The sequence below is a fragment of the Camelina sativa genome, chromosome 8, assembly GCF_030686135.1.
Source record: "Camelina sativa cultivar CO46 ecotype springtype chromosome 8, ASM3068613v1".
Lineage (NCBI taxonomy): Eukaryota > Viridiplantae > Streptophyta > Magnoliopsida > Brassicales > Brassicaceae > Camelina > Camelina sativa.
The window spans coordinates 4,122,223-4,141,312 of NC_141887.1; the positions used below are offsets into that span (position 1 = coordinate 4,122,223).

At 35.1% G+C, this 19,090-nt stretch overlaps 4 protein-coding genes across 6 annotated transcripts; 2 read left to right on the forward strand and 2 right to left on the reverse strand.

Annotated features, from left to right (window-relative positions):
• The first annotated feature begins 1,639 nt into the window (after positions 1–1,639).
• LOC104706126 (ADP-glucose phosphorylase) lies at positions 1,640–3,279 on the forward strand. Its single transcript, XM_010422261.3, has 3 exons — positions 1,640–2,279; positions 2,421–2,711; positions 2,796–3,279. The coding sequence occupies exons 2-3, from the start codon at positions 2,457–2,459 to the stop codon at positions 3,051–3,053; spliced, it is 513 nt and encodes a 170-aa protein (XP_010420563.2). The 5' UTR covers positions 1,640–2,279; positions 2,421–2,456; the 3' UTR covers positions 3,054–3,279.
• Positions 3,280–3,498: 219 nt separating this feature from the next.
• Positions 3,499–5,262, forward strand: LOC104706127 (NADPH-dependent aldehyde reductase-like protein, chloroplastic). 2 transcript variants are annotated; one of them, XM_010422262.3, is made up of 3 exons: positions 3,499–3,643; positions 3,852–4,589; positions 4,676–5,175. In XM_010422262.3, exons 2-3 carry the CDS (start codon positions 4,210–4,212, stop codon positions 5,085–5,087), a joined length of 792 nt encoding a protein of 263 aa, XP_010420564.2. In that variant the 5' UTR covers positions 3,499–3,643; positions 3,852–4,209; the 3' UTR covers positions 5,088–5,175. The 2 variants fall into 2 exon arrangements, with proteins under 2 accessions (XP_010420564.2, XP_087318372.1); XM_087462246.1 differs by lacking the exon at positions 3,499–3,643 and having other exon boundaries at positions 4,088–4,589; positions 4,676–5,047; positions 5,175–5,262.
• Positions 5,197–6,881, reverse strand: LOC104706128 (glucan endo-1,3-beta-glucosidase 8-like). The gene is made up of 2 exons (XM_010422264.3): positions 6,476–6,881; positions 5,197–6,391 (listed from the first exon to the last, which is right to left on the reverse strand). Exons 1-2 carry the CDS (start codon positions 6,823–6,825, stop codon positions 5,257–5,259), a joined length of 1,485 nt encoding a protein of 494 aa, XP_010420566.2. The 5' UTR covers positions 6,826–6,881; the 3' UTR covers positions 5,197–5,256.
• Positions 6,882–11,683: 4,802 nt separating this feature from the next.
• On the reverse strand, positions 11,684–17,894 carry LOC104709210 (uncharacterized). 2 transcript variants are annotated; one of them, XM_087460544.1, is made up of 16 exons: positions 17,386–17,894; positions 16,821–16,952; positions 16,357–16,494; positions 15,859–15,909; positions 15,565–15,654; positions 15,327–15,473; positions 15,143–15,247; positions 14,903–14,956; positions 14,158–14,820; positions 13,725–13,886; positions 13,447–13,582; positions 13,075–13,196; positions 12,536–12,799; positions 12,331–12,465; positions 12,044–12,228; positions 11,684–11,932 (listed from the first exon to the last, which is right to left on the reverse strand). In XM_087460544.1, exons 1-16 carry the CDS (start codon positions 17,476–17,478, stop codon positions 11,866–11,868), a joined length of 2,544 nt encoding a protein of 847 aa, XP_087316670.1. In that variant the 5' UTR covers positions 17,479–17,894; the 3' UTR covers positions 11,684–11,865. The 2 variants fall into 2 exon arrangements, with proteins under 2 accessions (XP_087316670.1, XP_087316671.1); XM_087460545.1 differs by having other exon boundaries at positions 17,381–17,880.
• Between the last annotated feature and the right edge of the window lie 1,196 nt (positions 17,895–19,090).

Sequence of the window (19,090 nt, forward strand, 5' to 3'; positions counted from 1 at the left end):
CCATCACTCAGATTCTCATCAGGAATTGCTTCGCCATTCCCTATTAGTGAATAACGAACTGGTTGCTCAACATACACGTCCAGCTCTCTCATCAAACGCCCTGCTGATTGCATCTTCTTACTATTCGCTTCAACATCTTCCCAAAGAGAATGCTTATCTGCTAAATCTTCAAATGGTAGCTTGTACCACATTCTCCCAAGCTCGATATTTTTTTCAAGCAACTTCAAGGCTATCACAGTTTTGAAGATATCATCAGGATGCATTTCAAACACGTCAAGCACTCCATCAATGTAATCAGACACACCATTTGCTTCTTTGAATTGCCCAGAATGATGGCAATTCACTTTCACAAGTTCCTCGTTACTGCAAAACACATAAAATAACATTTATCAGTTCAACAACTTATATTAACAATGGCTACAAATAATAAAATAAAAATACTATCAAAATACAAATAACCGACTACAATATTCTACATGAACCCGACAAGGGCAAAGTCATCTTTGTTTTCTATCTAAACACCTTGAAATCGACCCCATAACTTGTTACAAAGGAAAACATTAATCTTTAACAACTCGAAAAAACAACAGTTACCAAGAGAGAAAAAACAGTAACCGATAATCTATCACTACTCGACAAAACCACGATTTTTCTTGTGTGAAAAGCATATGTCAATTGTTCACACTATATATCCCCAACAAAAACCCAGAATAAATCCCGAAGAAAAACCCAGAAAAAATCCCCAAATAAGTACCAAACTGCGGAAACCCTCATCTCGCGATTTTAGATTCGAAACCCTAATCTCGCGATTTCGGATCAGACACCAGATTAAAGTCGAAATCCAGATATCATACCTCATTGTAACGAGATTCGAGTTTGATTCACAACCAATTCGAGTGTTTCCTTCTTCTACTCCGAAGAACCCTAGGTAAAGAGTGATTTTTTTTTTTTAGGTGAAATCGTAAATGGAAATTATGATATCGGGTTTGGGTGTTTAACATTTTTACACTGAGATTTTTTTTTTTAATTGGATCAGTTCGGTCTTAATTAATTGGTCCGATTTAATAAAAACAAATCGGGTCAGAAGATGTAATTAGGTCATAACGGACCAAATCGCCAGTACCGGATTCCACCGCACCGTATACCGGAACGATATCGGAAGCTATGGTTATGGTGCTCTACACATAACGTCTATAAATTTACCTATGTTGTTATGTAATACTGATAGTTCAAATAGTTAAACGGATATTTAAATTCTCTGTATATGTGAGCATGTGTTAGAGCTTACTCAAAGTAGCTGCTAAACATTTTTCCTTTTGCATTATTGATTAGATTTTTTGTTTTGACCGTTTAGTATTACTGATTAAGTTTTTTTTTTGTTTACGACTTATGCGATTGTAATAAAAAAAAAAATTGATTGTTTTCGCCATTATGTTATGCAATAAGATCTTTTGTTTTGTGGTATAGTAATTAAAAAAATCTTATAGTTTTAGAAGAGAAATCATTTGAATATGAAAATGCTATATGTAAATTTCTTCTGCCAAACACTCCCAAATTCATCGGGAATACACGAGTTCGGTTCGCTTTGGATTGCACCGATAAATCCGATTTAGTAGCATTCTTCGAAACCAATTAGATTGAATTCGTCCTTAGAACCATAAGTTCCGGTTTAAATAAACCGGAATTACCCATTCCTAAATTTCCGTCCAACGCCAACGGTAACGAAATCGCACAAGTGTCGAAGCTACAGGATCACACAACAGAAAGAGAAAGATGACGTCACCGAGTCACACCCCAAATCGCGGCGGCGAATCGGTCGAGACTCAGTCCCCTGAGCTCAGGAAAGATCCGGTGACTAACCGCTGGGTCATATTCTCTCCCGCCAGAGCCAAGAGACCGACTGATTTCAAATCGAAATCTCCAAACAACCCTAACCCCAAACCTTCCTCGTGCCCCTTTTGCATCGGCCGTGAGCAAGAGTGTGCGCCGGAGATATTTCGAGTGCCGGATCATGACCCGAATTGGAAACTCCGGTCATCGAGAATCTATACCCGGCTTTAAGCAGGAATCTCGAGACCCAATCGACGCAAAACGAGACGACGAGGACGGCTACGGTTCGGACTATATCCGGATTCGGGTTCCACGACGTGGTGATCGAATCTCCTGTTCACTCGATTGAGCTCTCCGATTTAGATCCGGTTTGTATCGGCGAGGTCTTGATCTCGTATAAGAAGAGGATCCAACAGATCACGCAACACGATTCCATCAATTACATTCAGGTAAACTAGTTTCCATAGATCGATCCTCAAATTGTAACTCTATACTTAAAGATTCCTCAATGTATTATGTATTGTTAAATCATCAATGCTTTTGTGCTAAGTGTGAATCTTTTGGGTCGATTACATTTGTTTGTAAAAAAGGTATTCAAGAACCATGGTGCGTCAGCTGGAGCATCAATGAGTCACTCCCACAGTCAGATCATGGCTCTACCAGTTGTTCCTCCAACAGTTTCTTCACGCCTTGATGGTACTAAGGAATATTTCAACGAGACTGGGAAATGTTGTCTATGTGAAGCTAAAGCAAGACACTTTGTGATTGATGAGTCTTCTCATTTTGTTTCCGTTGCTCCTTTCGCTGCTACGTATCCTTTTGAGGTTTGGATTGTTCCCAAGGATCATTTTTCCCACTTCCATTATCTCGATGACGTTAAGGTTACCTTTTTTTACTCCTCTGCTAAGTTCTACTTAGTTCCTAGATCATCATTACCTTACTTATTTAGGTTTAATGATTTGCAGGCTGTTGACCTTGGAGGACTTCTGAAACTCATGCTTCAGAAGATAGCTAAGCAGCTAAACGATCCGCCGTATAATTATATGATCCACACTTCCCCCATCAAGGTCACAGAATCACAGTTACGTTATACACACTGGTTCTTACAGATTGTACCTCAGCTTTCTGGGGTTGGTGGGTTTGAGATTGGCACAGGGTGTTACATAAATCCAGTTTTCCCGGAGGATGTAGCAAAGGTTTTGCGGGAAGTAACCCTTACTTGAACCCCGGTTTGATATCTGATTGTGGAGTTATTTGCACGATGTGAAGGTCTTCAATTCATCGTTTTTGTTTCTTCTATTGAAGAGGGAGATGTTTCAGTTTGATTCAAATAACACTGATGTAGACAATTTATGTAGTTCTGTTGTAGAAGAATATTCTATACCCATGTTGTGTTCTTCTTTACTTCTAGTTCATATCATTGCAATAAGAAGTTCCTTTGATTCTCTTTTTGAAAGGTAATTTCAGTATTTTTAACTCCTAAGTAAAGAATCTATTAAGGGTCTGCTTCTTATACTGCTTATGATGCCTTATGGTTTGGCTAAATTTGGGTTTTACTTTACTGTTTGTTTTTTTCTCTACAAATTTGTCATTTGATTGTCAGGCTGGACAAATATGCCATCTCCTCATTTACAGAGAGCTTTGAATATGTGCCTAAAACACGCGCAGATAATGCCGGCCTCAATGCAATGGAGATCACAGCTTCTCTGTACACTGGACATGGATCCGGAAACCCAAAATTCGGCGTCGATTTAGAGGAAGGTGTTTGTAAAGACGTCTCAGATACAAAAGTATGGGATCTTTATTCCACCAAGTAAGTTCTATTTTTGTCACTCTGCAATCAAATCTCTCTGTTGTACTAAATTTCCTTTGATTAAGAAGCCAAGTCTGTGTTGTCGTTGGCTTTAATCTTCTTTACCATTTGATTGGTCTCAACAAGAGAGAGAGAGAAAGACAAACCCGATGCTTACATTGTTGAATGTATACAATATGTGACTAACTGTAATGTTTGTAAATGGCAGATTATAATGGCCATACCAGCTGGTGGACGAAGACTAGGCTCTTAAAAGTTATAACAAACACCTCTTAGCCAAACTCACTCTCTTCTTCCGCAACTTTTATTTTCTTAATCTTTCTTAGAAAAATTTGGTAGAAAATAAACACACCCTACTACTTGCCTGTGGAGTGGTTCCTACTTCCTTGCAATATAAAAACTGAAATTGAAAAGTTGTGGTGACAAGTTTTAAAGTTGGGTTTTAGAAAAAAAGATATATATAGAAACGACACCGTGTTCTGTTTCTCAGTCAAAAAAGAGTACACTCACACACAGTCAACGAAAGAGCTGAGTCAAATTTTGTTTGACCAATTTGGTTCCTCAACATGGCTGCAGCTTCGTCAGTTCCCTCTCTCGCTGACCGAGTCGCAATAGTCACCGGTTCATCTCGTGGTATTGGCCGAGCCGTAGCCATACACCTCGCCGACCTCGGCGCCAAGATAGTCATCAACTACACCACCAGATCCACTGAGGCCGATCAAGTCGCCGCCGAAATCAACTCATCCGCCGGCGCCGGTTCGGAGCCTATAGCCGTCGTATTCCGCGCCGATATATCAGAGCCGAGCCAGGTCGAGTCTCTCTTCCACGCGGCGGAGAAAGCCTTTAACTCGCCGGTTCACATCCTGGTTAACTCAGCTGGAATCCTCGATCCTAATTACCCTACCATCGCCAACACCCCAGTTGAAGCTTTCGATCGCATCTTCAAGTAATCAAGAAACTCTATTACAAATATCAATGATCTTGCGTAAGAATCAAGTTTGTGATTCTTGAAACTGTTTTGTGTTTGTTCAGGGTGAACACAAGAGGATCATTCTTGTGCTGTAAAGAAGCTGCAAAACGGCTAAAGCGTGGAGGTGGTGGGAGGATTATACTGGTAACGTCTTCACTAACCGAGGCGCTGATCCCAGGGCAAGGAGCTTACACAGCATCAAAAGCAGCTGTTGAAGCATTGGTGAAGATTCTTGCTAAGGAACTTAAAGGTTCAGGAATCACTGCAAACTGTGTTTCTCCAGGGCCTGTTGCGACTGAGATGTTCTTTGATGGGAAGAGCGATGAGACGGTTAAGTACATCATTGATAATAGTCCTTTTGGTAGGCTTGGTGAGACTAAAGACATTGCTTCTGTTGTTGGTTTCTTAGCTAGTGATGGTGGTGAATGGATCAATGGGCAAGTTATTGTTGCTAATGGTGCATTCCTCAAATGAAACAATGTTAGATGATTCTGAAACTAAAAGTATTGAAACTGTGTTCTGTTTCTTCAGTTGCTAGTGATCGAATTCAATCTATTCTTTATTTGATGGTGACTCAAGAATCAGCAATATACAAAAATGTATAAACAATGCCAAAACTAATCAAGAAGCAAAACCGGAAAGCTCATAGTGCCATAACGAGCACCAACGTACTCACCAGACAGACCCCAATAATCGAACCAAACCTATGGTTATTATGATCACTATGTCCTGATGTTGGATCTCCGATTTGAATCGGGAAATTACATTGTTCTCGAGAAATATTATGGGTAGTGATAATCGCAAGTCCCTCAAAGTCACACGCCTCTGCCTTCTGATCATGTACCTGAAAATACATGTTGAACGCATAGGAAGCGTTCCCGACCTCATCAAGATTACCACAAGATGTACCATACCCCAAAGCTGTGCAGTCAGAGAAAGTACACGCGTAGTTTACATTATCCCCGAGCTGGTTAATATTGTTACTAAAAGTGTGGGCATTAGGGTTTAACATACACCACTGGTTTTGCAAATACTGAACACTTTGAGCTCCAGTCAACACCTTCTTTTGACCTTCCCCTGACAAATCCGCCGGAAACTTCGGTTGGCCATCGTATTTGAATATCCCCCAGTGACGTTCAAAGTTACCAGGAGCTATACTCTTTGCATCTTCATCGATGAACCCGAAAAGATAAACTTCGATGTAACCGGGACGCATAGGGGTTCCTTTGTTTCCTGCTAGCTTTGGAAGCAGACCTGAGTAGAACCGTTCTGCATTTGGGATATTAGCGTTTTTGTCACCATCCGTTGGCCAACCAACTTCTCCGACTATAACCGTCATGTCTCCATGACCTAATGCTCTAAGCGAAGCCAAGAGGGTATCGAAATTAGCATCAAAGACGTTTGTGTAGATAACGCCATTATCACTAACGGTGTTCTGGCCGTTGAAGAAGGCGTAGTCGAAAGGGAAGTCGCTGCTGAGGGAAAGACTTAGGAAAGGGTAAATGTTGACAGTGAAGGGAGCTTTGTTATGAGCTAAAAAGTTGACTATGAGTTTCATCTCTTCAAAGATGTCTTGACGGAAAGTTCCTGCGGAAGGAACTGGATTCTCCGGTGGAGAGTTGTAGACGTCCGCGTTTAAAGGTACGGTGGCTTTGATGAAATCTCCAACTCCGGCTTCGTTTAATGCTTTTTGGATATGGAAGAGTGCTGGATACGTTAGGTTTATGAACGATCCATTGTAAGCTGTTAAAAAGGGCTCATTCCCAACGGCGACGTATCTGCAAAGAAACTAAGTTTTTAGTATCCAAAAACTGATGAATCTTTAGATTTGAGGTGAAAAAAAAAAAATCAAAGTTGTTTACTTGATTTTAACGTCGTCGTTGAAACGAGTGATGTTTCTTCGAACCCAATCTTTAGCTCTGTTATAGCTTCCCATGGCTTTGAGCTGATCATTAGGGATTGCAACCATAACTTCGATGCCGGAGCCAGCAAGAGCTACCATGGTGTTTGTGTCGGCATCGAAAAGCTTCACTTTTTTAACGTTGTTGTCTTTCAACATCTGTACTACCGTCTTTGGAGGGAGCTGGTGAGTTGCCATCGTACCCCAGTTTACTCCCAAGGCGGATACGTCGCGGGAGTTTAAATATACGGTGGAGATGGTGATGTAGAGGAAGATGATCACGGTGGTTCTCTGTTTCCGTCGGTTACTCATTTTGGGTTTACTCTGTTTTTGACGAAGATCAATAAGAGTATAGAATAATGATTGTAATAAATGGTGGATCTGTGGAGGTCATATGATATGAGGTTCCTTAATCTAATAATGTATATATTTTTTCTTTTGAGAGAAGTGTTATTTTAATTTTTCAGCGTAACGCGCAAGGTGTATTGCTTGGAGTCTAAGGGATTGGCACGCGAAACGACGTCGTTTTTGAGGTCAAAATCCCAAAAGCGACACTCTCCACGTGCCTGCTAATGACTAAATTTCACTGATCCGATAAACAAGCCCATACTCTGATACTCATATGGTCACAACTCACAAGTCATAACTCGTTTTATTTTTCGGTTTTGTTAAACCGAAGTTGCATAATCTTAGGTACATGCACACTTCTTAATTTTTTTTTTCTTTTCTTAATATGAATCCAAACTTGACAAAAAGGTTTTGGTTAATACATGTCGTCATACTCAAATTATTCTATATCTCTTTGATTAGTCTTCGATCAAATTATTTAGAAAAGTCTGGGTAAGCCAAATTCCCTCTATCATCAAAAATTCCTGAAGAGCAGAGTGAAACAACCAACCAGCATCGAAAGTAACCGAACCACCATAATCAGCAGTGTTAGAACCATCATAATCAACAAAAGAAAAATCAAAAGATAATAATTATCGGAATTAGCAGCAGAAGATAATAATGACCGGTATTATATTACTATATTATTTTGTTATAATATTAATTCTATAATAATTTTAAAAATGATTTGTTCATCTTTATGAGTAGACATGTATTTTTCTGTAAAAGACAATATATAACTATTTCTTATGACAATGCAAATTTTGTTCAAATGATGCAATATCATGGAATTTAGATGAACTTACATATGAAAACTACATTTATAAATTTGAGAAACTGACTTACGCTGACAGATAAGATATTTGAATAAAGGAGATTTCACATGGAAGATCCAAAGGAAAAACCTCTTCCAGATCAACATTTAAACGCTTAAGCTCACTAACGGTAGATTGACTAATCCTCGTATGGTGCGTATTAGCAACCACTGGCCTAATCGTAGAAGCACCTACAGCAAAACCCGTTCCACTCACAACATGTTTTAAACCCGAGACAAGACGACCAAGATTGACAGTATCAGCAAGCTTCACACATTCCCCGTCCCAGAGAGTAAACGACTCGAAATTAGTTCGACTCGACACATGCGATAAAATATATTTTTTCTAACGTAGTTTTACATCATTTTACTTAAAATAGTTATGATTTACTATATGGCCTTAAACGTCTTTATGACTTGACAAAAAAAAACCATCTAAATGCTCATGTTATATATTTGTTTTCTATAAAAAAATTTCTTATTTATTTTATTTTTAATTACCATATCCTGTTTATTATGTCTTGTTTATCGCATTCTTCAAATTAATACATACTCAATCAAGGTACTTTCATGCCGTTAAACTAAAAATATATAAAGCATGTTTATTAGTAAATTTCTCATAAAGAGAGACTCTTAACAAAGACATTAAAAATAATCAAGAAAATAAGAGAAATGTATACAATTGGCGCCCCTTAGAGACAAAGATAGCTTTTAAAAGAAGTCCAACATCGAAAGATGCTTGAAGGAGAAATCACAGGAAGTGACGGTTGCGTAGCAGATACACCAGATCGTGTTCAGCAGGTCCAAGTGGAGCCCTCACAAATGCCGACGATCAGGGCCCCGACAACGCCAAACGGGTCGGTCGGCAAAGGAACGAGCGCTTTGGAAAACGAAAAATGTCAAGAAAACCGGAAACTAACAATGACGCAGAAAAGGGTCAGGATGGCGAAATAGCCAAGCTCAAAAGCCAGATGAAGGATGTCACGAGCAAGTTCCACGAGGCTACCAGTGCGGCGCCCGATGTGGATCATATGTTGGAACAATCATAATATATACGCCGTCAAATCATAATATATAAGACATGTTTGAAAAGTCTGTGAAATATCTAAGTGACACTTGTCTTCACCAAATTAATTCAATTTATTTTTTAATTAAAATATTATGATTTATATATTTTACCTGATTCAAAATAGTATCTCCCTAATAGAAATACTCTAACCAGTTTACATTACTCTAACCAGTTTACATTGCTATAAAATGAAAAAAAAAAGTTGTGTATCACACACAAGTAACATTTAGTGATGACTCAAATTAGAATCTGTTTGAAACGTCCAAAAAAACTTGAACATATCTCTTTGAAAGTCTATAAATTTTTGTCTCATTATAAATATTGTTTTACAAAAACGAAAAAATTGTGTTATTAAATTTACTAATACAGTTTTAAGCTTATTTTTCTAATTAAACACCTAAAATTATATTCCCTAACTTCTTTCTTAGAAATTTTTTTTAACTTACTTTTTGTTCTAAAATAGATGATTTTCTCACAAATCTATGCAAAATTAATTAGATATTTACTCCAGCCGGTTTTTTTAATTATCGTTTAAGCTTTTTCACATAAATTAAGAAAACTATTAAATTTTCTGTTTTGCGCTTTATTAATATATTTTATAATTCACTAATATAATTTTTTCACACTAAACATCTGCATCGAAAATCTAAACGACAACTATTACGAAACAAATTTCAAGTCCTATAACGACAACTAAATTAAAATAGAGTGAATATTAGTTTTAACAATTTATATTATGCATATTATTTTCTCATTGGTTGAATCCCCTATATAATAAAACGGAAGTACACAACATTGTTTTGTAATATTAATTAGATATTTACTCCAGCCGGTTTTTTTAATTGTCGTTTAAGCTTTTTCACTTAAATTAAGAAAACTATTAAATTTTCTGTTTTGCGCTTTATTAATTTATTTTATATTTCACTAATATAATTTTTCACACTAAACATCTGCATCGAAAATCTAAACGACAACTATTACGAAATAAATTTTAAGTCCTATAACGACAAGTAAATTAAAATAGAGTGAATATTAGTTTTAACAATTTATATTATGCATATTATTTTCTCATTGGTTGAATCCCCTATATAATAAAACGGAAGTACACAACTTTGTTTTGTAGACTATATAATTTTAATAAGTTGGTTACAAATAGGTTATAGATTAAGTTTTATATTATTTGTATAGTCTGGATTTATTGTTTCCAAAAAATTTAAAGAGAATATTTTAAAGAATCATTTGATATCATCTAACTTACCATATAAATTTTCTTTATTAAATTATTCATCAAATAAAATCTTGTGATATCTAACTTAACATATTAATTTGTTAATTATCATTATACTTCACCTCTCATTTTTATATATGAATCTATTTTGCGCTTTATTAATTTATTTTATATTTCACTAATATAATTTTTCACACTAAACATCTGCATCGAAAATCTAAACGACAACTATTACGAAACAAATTTTAAGTCCTATAACGACAAGTAAATTGAAATAGAGTGAATATTAGTTTTAGCAATTTATATTATGCATATTATTTTCTCATTGGTTGAATCCCCTATATAATAAAACGGAAGTACACAACTTTGTTTTGTAGACTATATAATTTTAATAAGTTGGTTACAAATAGGTTATAGATTAAGTTTTATATTATTTGTATAGTCTGGATTTATTGTTTCCAAAAAATTTAAAGAGAATATTTTAAAGAATAATTTGATATCATCTAACTTACCATATAAATTTTCTTTATTAAATTATTCATCAAATAAAATCTTGTGATATCTAACTTAACATATTAATTTGTTAATTATCATTATACTTCACCTCTCATTTTTATATATGAATCTATTTTGTGAAACAAATAAATTATCATATTATTTATTATAATTAAAAAATAGTTTTATTTCTGGATATACCATAAGTTGAATTTTTAAAAACAAATATAAATGATTCAATCTATAAAATATTCAAGTTTTATTAATATTATTCTTTAAAAATAATATCTATTGAATTAAAATTTTTACTGAGTAATAAGTCAAAATTTGAATATTTAAATTCAATTTCATACTTTTTTTTGTTGAATTTTATAATTTTATATAATATAATAAACTTTAAATAATTTATTTTGAAGTATTTTTAAAATATTGAAACTTGATATTAAAGTTAGAAACTATAAACACTCTAAATTGGTTTGTTATAACAATATCAATAATATGTCACTATAATATGAAAAAATTTCAAAAAAACAAGTATATTAAAACAAAAAATATAATAATATATTAAATTATTCATAATATAATAATTTGCTTTTTAAAAAACAAATTCACAAAATTATGTCTTATAATAACATTCAAGTCATGAGATAGAATATACATTGTTGAAATAACTTCACTATTGCACATATACTTATCTAGAATTATTAACAATATAAAACTTACAATATAAGTATCTTTTTCAAAACAATATAAGTATCTTTTTCAAATTATCATATTTAGCATATGATTATAGTGCATTATATTTTATCCATTTTTTTTAAAACAATCAAATAAATTATATTTTATATAAAAATTATAATATAAAAAAAATAAATTTCAACCATCTTAATCTAGTTATGATTAAGTGGATATTAAATGATTTTTTGTTTAAAAATAAACAAAATTAAATGATATTTTAATTTACGTGTACAACTTTAAAATAATCATATAAAAAAGGGAGAGAGTAAGGGTTTTTCAACAGAAATTTTGTTAAATATTCCGTATAAAAAAGGCACGAAGCCAATAATTATTAGAAATGCCATGGAGGAAGTAATTAACTTTTAAGGCCAACAGACTGATAGAAAAAAAATGCTAAAACTAACGATTATTTTTACTAATTTTTGTTGAAATATTCGGCTTTTGGAATAATTTATCATTTAGGAATAAGAGACTCCGGATTTAGTTGAGAGCCATCAACTAAGAATTCAAACTTTGAAACTAAAAGTAATTACTGTAGTAATTTATTGCAAAGAAGACTACAAATAGAGAGGCAGGAAACAGCACTTCGCTCAAGAGTATATAACATACATATTCTCTATTCTATACGGCGAGTTCATCTTCAAGATAACTGTATTCAAACGTGAACTCGTTTTTGATCCTCTGACACCTACACCACAGACATAAGAGAGAAAGCATTACACGATTATCATCTCTAATGACAACAACAACAACAACAACAACAACAATCGATGATCAGAAAACATGAATCAGATCATACCATCCTCCCTCTTGATTCTCATCTTTGGGGGTTTGGAAATCGAAATAAACATAAGCTCCTTGTTCATACTCATCGGTTGCAATCTTTGGCTCTTTATGTCTCTGAAACCAAGTGTTGAACTTTCTGTGGTATCTCCACGACTGTTTCTTCAGCTCTTTTGCAGCTAGATATTGCTGATATGAGTTCTAAACAAACCCAGGGAAAAGAAAGAAGCCGATAAGGCTGTGCTGTGAGGAAAAAGAAGATACATTATAAAAGCATGGAACAGAGCGTTGAGATTTTGATACCTGCTGATAGTAAAACGCAAAGAACAAAGTATCCGTCCCATAAGCGTCGCTGCCTAAACGTTCCCAGAGCACAGGGTTGTTTATGATTGGTGCTTGTGTTTGGGGAAATGTTGAAGGTGTGATTGCTGGGTTCCTCTGTTCAAAATCATAGGCAATATGAAATTTAAGCGGATATTATTAAGTAGAATTCAGAAGAATGGTGTACCGGAGTATAGGGTCTAGGACGTTCTGAATCTGCGGGTTGAGGACGTTTATAGAAAGCAGCTTCGAGCATATGGAGATTGTGCATTTGATCATGCATTGGCCCTAAAGCTGAAGGGTCACCAATGGCTCCTAATTCAGAGTTACTTCTCCGACCAATGACCCCAAGGCTACTTGAAGATTGACCCGGTTGTATGGGTTGTCCAGGAGAGAAATCAGGACCGCTAGATACCTGTACTGGATCCAACATGTAGCTGGGCATTCCCGACTGAAGATAAAACAGAGAAAAAAAAAACAAAGTAGGTAGGATAAGAGGCCATACTTAATTATTTGCTTGGTTAACTAGAATACAGCTAGTATCATATGTATCCCATAACTACATTGACTATTGAATAGCATATGTGAAGTTTAAGTGAAGGAATGACACCAGCAAAACACTCACTTAAATTTTTGTTAAAAAACTATCTGATGGAAAGCATATATATCATATATGTCAAAGAGATACTAACGACTAGTAAAGGTGAGCACAGATATAATGCATACCGGGGTATCAAATAGAACTTTAGAATCATCCTCATTTGGAATTGTTTTTGATGCTGTTATGGAAGTTGAATCATCAGGTAAGTTTTGCTGCGGTTGATCATCATTTCTGGGATGGTCTACATCTGTACAAACATCAAGAACAGGTCCCTTATATTGCGAATATTTTTCATCTGTACTATCAATACTCGAATCTCACAACAATAAGATTTAAAAGTAACTGCCACTATGTGTAGAACTCGTTCACAAAGTGGTTTAACTTCACAATAGAATGACTATCAATAATATAAATCTTATGTTACTGTGTAAGATAACTTCTAAAACCTGAAATAGTGTCTATACACAGTCATACCATATTTCAAACGGTGAATTTACCTGCAACAGAAGACTGGGGACCCAATTGTTGAGTCATTACATTTGACTGCTGCTGTAAGGAGGCAGAGTTCATGACATTAAAACCTGGTGCCTGAACTCCGATTCCCAAGCTTCCATGAGGAGAGATGGCAGAGCTCTGACAAACAGATTAGAAAAGATAATTTCTTATCATGATGGAAATGTTTTGAGTACTATTAAGCATGTGATTATTCCATACAATTCAAAATGAACGTGCTCAAGCCCTGGTAAGTACACAACATACAAACAAAATATGCTACCTGCTGTAAGAGAGGATTTTGCTGTTGTGAAGAAAACTGCTTCTCGTTTCCTCCAGATAGAGAAGGCATGCCTAAGAGGTTACCATGGCCTTGCTGTACTTGCTGTAACCTCTGTAAAAATTTCTCTCTTTGATCGGGTGCTATTTCAGTTCTCCCACGGACCTAAAAGCCAAAAACATTTGCGTACTTAAAAGAGAAAAAGAAGACAGTGGAAACTAACAAACAACATAACAGTAAACCTTAACCAAGCCCAAGGGATGTATAGCCCTAGGCATACATCTCATAATAGCTTGGTTAGGATTATGTTAGAGTGTAAACCCAATTCTACACAGAGTTCCACATTAAAGGGTCCCACATTAAAAGAATCAGAAGTTGTTTCTCATATATATTCCAGAATACGAGAGAAACCAAGTACCAACTTAAATACACGCACCGTTTCATTCTGATTCTGAAAGGGACTACCAGGCCTCCACTGCGAACCAGATACAATAGATGGTGAAAAAGCTCTACCAATACTAGCCGCAACATCACCAGGGTTACTATCAGAGACAGTTCCCTCATTAACCTTCACAGTTGGTGGCAATACCATTTTGCTCAGTGGAGAAGTTAGAGGTTGGATGTTGCTCTCAACTCCCATTATATTTCTCTTTGCAACCTCAGCAGCTGAAGTTGCACTAATGCGAGACCCGTTAGCTGGAATTGGAGACGGAGGCTGGCTTGGTTGGGGCTGGTTGGGGATACTAACTCTCCCAATGCCCCTTAATGTAGCATCAGCAACAGATGAGGGTGGTTTACGAGAAAGCAAGGTTGTTGCGTCTTCTTCCTTGGCAGCCACAGGAGACAAACTTCCCATGCTTTCTGTGGAAATTTGAGCAGGAATAGAAGTTGACACGGGAACTGATGCATTTGTAACATTACTAGCAGGCACGTTCAAACTTGGACGTCCCCCAGCAGGTGTTGATGGTGCTGAGTGAAGGCCTGCGCCATTTTTTGGGAGAGGGGTTCTCGGAACCGTCTCAGCGTTGCTATCTGGTAAAGACGTATCCTCTGTTTTATCTTGAGAAGTACTCTGATGATGAGTTGGCAAACTTATGCTCTGAAACAACGCAATAATAGAGAAACTTATTATAAAAAAAATAATAACAATAATTCAAGCAAAGAGATATACGAATACTTACCCGAACTTGAGATGCTGTCGCTGCCAAAGAACTCTTCATGCTCAAAGGGGTACCCTGAAACATGTAAGTCATGTTAGTTCTTAATCTATCGCTAGATGATTGGTAGTTACAGAGAAAATGTCATGAACACCAAATAGATTCCTGAATTTCTGCACTCTTTTCGCCAGACAGATACAGCATTTCCTATTTCCATAGAGAGGTGAAATTATGCAAATAGAGATATTGCAAAAAAAAAATCACCTTTACAAGGGGGCCAGCAGTAACTAGATCTTCAAGACCCTCCACCTCATCTAGTGGCAACGTGCTATAGAGCTCATCGACATCACTGAATTCGTCAAAATCATCCTAGATACAGGAAAGTTAAACACAATCAAAGATAATATCAGCATACATGCAAATATTCCAGGTTATAGATATAACAGACCTGATTTCGTTCCACATAATCGTCCAGAAAATCTTTGACGTCATTTACTTGTTCTGGACTTAATTCATCATTGTCCAGAAGCCTCAAGATCAGTTCCAACTTTATTATGTGATCCTTGTGCCTTGTAATAGATGTCTCAAGATGAGTCTGAAAGAGGAAAACAAGCCAAATGACATGATTCACCACGAGAACAGAAATTACAGCATTTGCATACCAATGCATATTTTTCAGATCTTACCAATCTGGGTGGTCTTGTCTTTCCTTTTTTGACAGATAGTCCTTCCAACTCAGCTTCAAAGCTATCAATCTGCGACTCAAGTTCACTCACCTATCAAAAGCAAGAAAATAAGTAACGATCAGCTACAGCACTGATTGAAGATGATCCACAAGGACCAAACTACCTAGAGTCCCTGGCATATCAAGTATCAACCATATTTCAAAAACACCATTAACATTACTCTTCTTTGACGTTTCTGTCAAGGAAGGGTTCAAGATTCAATAAAAAAGGCACGAACACGCCAAAACAACTTACCACATTGTTCAACCAATCCCTTGTTTCTGACTTTGCTTTTTCTTTTGGATCCTATAAAACATGAAGCTGACAAATCAGTAGCCTGAATGCCACAAAGAGTTTTCACTAATATATATAACCACCCAGGAATTCCCAAAAGATTTCACAAAACCAGAATGTTTTGCTAGAAACCTAATGCTGTGTTAGAAGAAAAATATTGTTTATATCTAGAAAAATTTTCATTGATACTTCCTTGTCCAACATCTCACATAAACATGAGCAAAAAAAAGCTTCCACTACACTGCTTGTATAAAAAGTTGACCGCAAGTATTTTGCTATATAATTGGCAGTCTGAACAATGCATGACAAATTTCCTTAATCAGATTCACATGAACAGTAGAGGCAAAGACTAAACAGATCTTCCCTAGCAATTATTTGGAGTTCGAACACTTCAATTTTATATAATTAGTTATGGGAAAATGTAAATAATGCAGCGAAAAAGTGGAGAAAAATTCTTACAGTTTTAGGTTGCTGACCCAGTCCTTCCTTGGAGAAGGCTTTTGTCTTAGTCTCTTTCTCACAAATTTTAAACCTCTCCATCTCTTTCTCAATAAGCTTCCGAGCGTCAACCAGAGATTGCTCATATGACGCACTGACCTAAAAGTCAAATGACAGACATTCTCCTCAGTTTCAGTCTAATAAAACAAATGGGTATTAAGATTCATTCAGCCTATATGAAACCACCGGTGCAAAGAACCTTTACTCAAATGAACAAAGATCAGACTTTTTCTTTTAAGATGTTAGGTTTAGTTATAAAATGATAATATTGAAATCACCACAATGAATTTTAGACAAGAGGGATAACTAAACAAAGCCACAGATTATGGTTTGCAGATGCAATTTAAGAGAACAAAAGGGAGTCATGTCGCCTCATGAGTCAATTAACAAAAAAAGGGGGGTAGAAGATGAAGAAGAAGACTGACTTTTTTATCTTTGATCTCACTAGACTGAATCCAAGTCTTGATCTGGTCTCTGTAGCGCTGCAACTTCTTGATTTCCTTCTTCAAGTCCGCCTCAAACTTTTCCTTTTGGTTGACATTGTCTGTATCATATACCTGAAACACCAAAAAAGTCCGTGTTTTTTTTCCTCTGTCCAGTAAAAAACTTTTCTGCTTCGAAAACAAACATTCTGCTCACATTCCACTGCATAAAAAACAAACGGAGCTCGATATTGAGTTCCACTGGGAAAATTTACCTCACAAAACAAACAAACAAATTGTTTATTAAATAAACAAAAAACAAATCAAATCAAATTCGATCAAGGGCCCAATGCATAAAGCAACAATCGCAATCCCTAATCTTCTACTACATACAGTGATATCATCAAACTCAGTTCTATATTAACACGCTGAAATGGTACTAACACAGTTCCTAAAACACGCGAATCTAAAAAGTTCAATTCTATACATCTTCCTGCATTATCGATGTAAACAATTGAGAACCAAACAAAACAATCAATAAAATTGAAGAAAAAAGAGGAAACGTTACCTTGTTCCAGATGCTGTCGAAAACATCAACACCTTCTTGAACCTTCTTAAGAACCCGATCTATCTCGCCTTGTAATTTCCGGCTCGCACCCATCACACCCGAACCCGAGAAGAGACTTCAGAAGAAAAAAAAAAAAAAAGGTTAATACGTCGGATTTTGGGTTTGGGGAAGTAGCGCTGACAGTATTTAGGGATTTTTTTCTTCGGATTTTATGAAAAAAAAATGAAAAATAGGGTTTCGCTTTCAGAGGTGGGGCGAGAGGAAGAAGAAGATGATGATGATGTGTAAAACAGATGATGAATGGATTTTGATTGGATCGTTAAGTTTGATGATATATAAACAAAGAAAGATCAGAACGAGTTTGATTAACGAGTTTCGAGTTCGACATTGACGGCCCAACTTTTTTTATAAAGAGTACCGGGCTTTTTTTTGTTCACCGACTTGCCCCCTCATTCTTTTATTACTTTGGGAATTATACCCTTTATTTTTGTGGTCAAGTTTTCTCAGATGTGAAAGTTTAATAAATTTATGGATATAAAATCATTAACAAAATAATGAAAGTGTTTATTTTTAAGTAGGAAGAAAAAACATATTAAGGCAATTTATTTTAAAATAGTTATGGAAGATTTTGAATTATGGTGCGCATAATTTATGGTTTTAATTTTCTCATCTAACAGGTTTTTAACGGTACTATTTTATTACTTATATTAAATATACTTTTCAGCCTTTTTCATTGGATCCACGATTTTTCTTTAACGTTTTCGAAAAAATAGATCCGTACTTAACATTTGTATTGAAGGTATATCCATTTACATAAAGAATCTAAATTTATATTCTACCATTTAGTAATTCTTGTGACGGTTTATACGTTTACTTAAATTTTAATTCAAAACTACATAAAGAAATTAGTTCAAAATAAGTACAAAATATTTGCGTTATGGTGGTTAATTTTTCCATCTAACAAATTTAAAAGATATTAGTTTACTGCTCAAATTTAAATAATAAATACTCTTAGTATTTTCTATTACTTTTCCAGTTGATCTACAAACAAATTAAATTTAAATATTTATCGGAAAAGTGAAATAAAACTCTCTTACTCAATGATCAGTATTACCGCTTTATCTTAAAGAATTTTGAATCGAAATATACCTTATTAGTAAATTGTACCACTGCTATGAGATATTATTAATTAAGAGGGTGTTATTGGATTCTCTTCTAATTTATCAAAAAAATTTTTTGAAGACTTCAACAAGATCACCAAAAATGAATAAGTAAAAGATTTTTAATGATTTATTTAAAGAAATTATAAAGATTTTTAAGGATTGCTATAAAGTATTATATAGTTTTGTTAATTGGTTTTCTAAAATCTTGTAAAATGCTCCAAACAATCTCTATATTTTTGTGATACTTTCCATGACTTTATTTTGTAAAAAAAAGTGTATAAAATCATGAACCAATAAAATAATAATTAAATTCATCAACAATCCTAGATTCTTTTGTTTTAATTGAATAACACAAAATACAAAGAAAAATACTATTGAATTCATTAACAATCCCATATTTTTTGGAGATGGTCTTATACTCTTCTAGCACTAATTGGACTTATGACGCCAAAATACAAACATTATCGTGTTGATTATAATAAATGGAATCATATAACATAAAAAATTATATTAATGTGTGTTCCTAATCAAATATTTTGTGC

Excerpts from the sequence above, each read along its gene's own strand:
- LOC104706127 (XM_087462246.1), top strand. The coding sequence starts at position 4,210 with ATGGCTGCAGCTTCGTCAGTTCCCTCTCTCGCTGACCGAGTCGCAATA. Across the intron at positions 4,590-4,675 it reads GCTTTCGATCGCATCTTCAA|GGTGAACACAAGAGGATCAT; the intron begins GTAATCAAGAAA and ends GTGTTTGTTCAG. Across the intron at positions 5,048-5,174 it reads GATGGTGGTGAATGGATCAA|ATTTGATGGTGACTCAAGAA; the intron begins TGGGCAAGTTAT and ends AATCTATTCTTT.
- LOC104706126 (XM_010422261.3), top strand. The coding sequence starts at position 2,457 with ATGAGTCACTCCCACAGTCAGATCATGGCTCTACCAGTTGTTCCTCCA. Across the intron at positions 2,712-2,795 it reads ATTATCTCGATGACGTTAAG|GCTGTTGACCTTGGAGGACT; the intron begins GTTACCTTTTTT and ends AATGATTTGCAG.
- LOC104709210 (XM_087460544.1), bottom strand. The coding sequence starts at position 17,478 with ATGGGTGCGAGCCGGAAATTACAAGGCGAGATAGATCGGGTTCTTAAG. Across the intron at positions 15,474-15,564 it reads AGACAAGACCACCCAGATTG|ACTCATCTTGAGACATCTAT; the intron begins GTAAGATCTGAA and ends TTCCTCTTTCAG. Across the intron at positions 12,800-13,074 it reads AAGTTCTATTTGATACCCCG|TCGGGAATGCCCAGCTACAT; the intron begins GTATGCATTATA and ends TTTTATCTTCAG.
- LOC104706128 (XM_010422264.3), bottom strand. The coding sequence starts at position 6,825 with ATGAGTAACCGACGGAAACAGAGAACCACCGTGATCATCTTCCTCTAC. Across the intron at positions 6,392-6,475 it reads AACGACGACGTTAAAATCAA|ATACGTCGCCGTTGGGAATG; the intron begins GTAAACAACTTT and ends GTTTCTTTGCAG.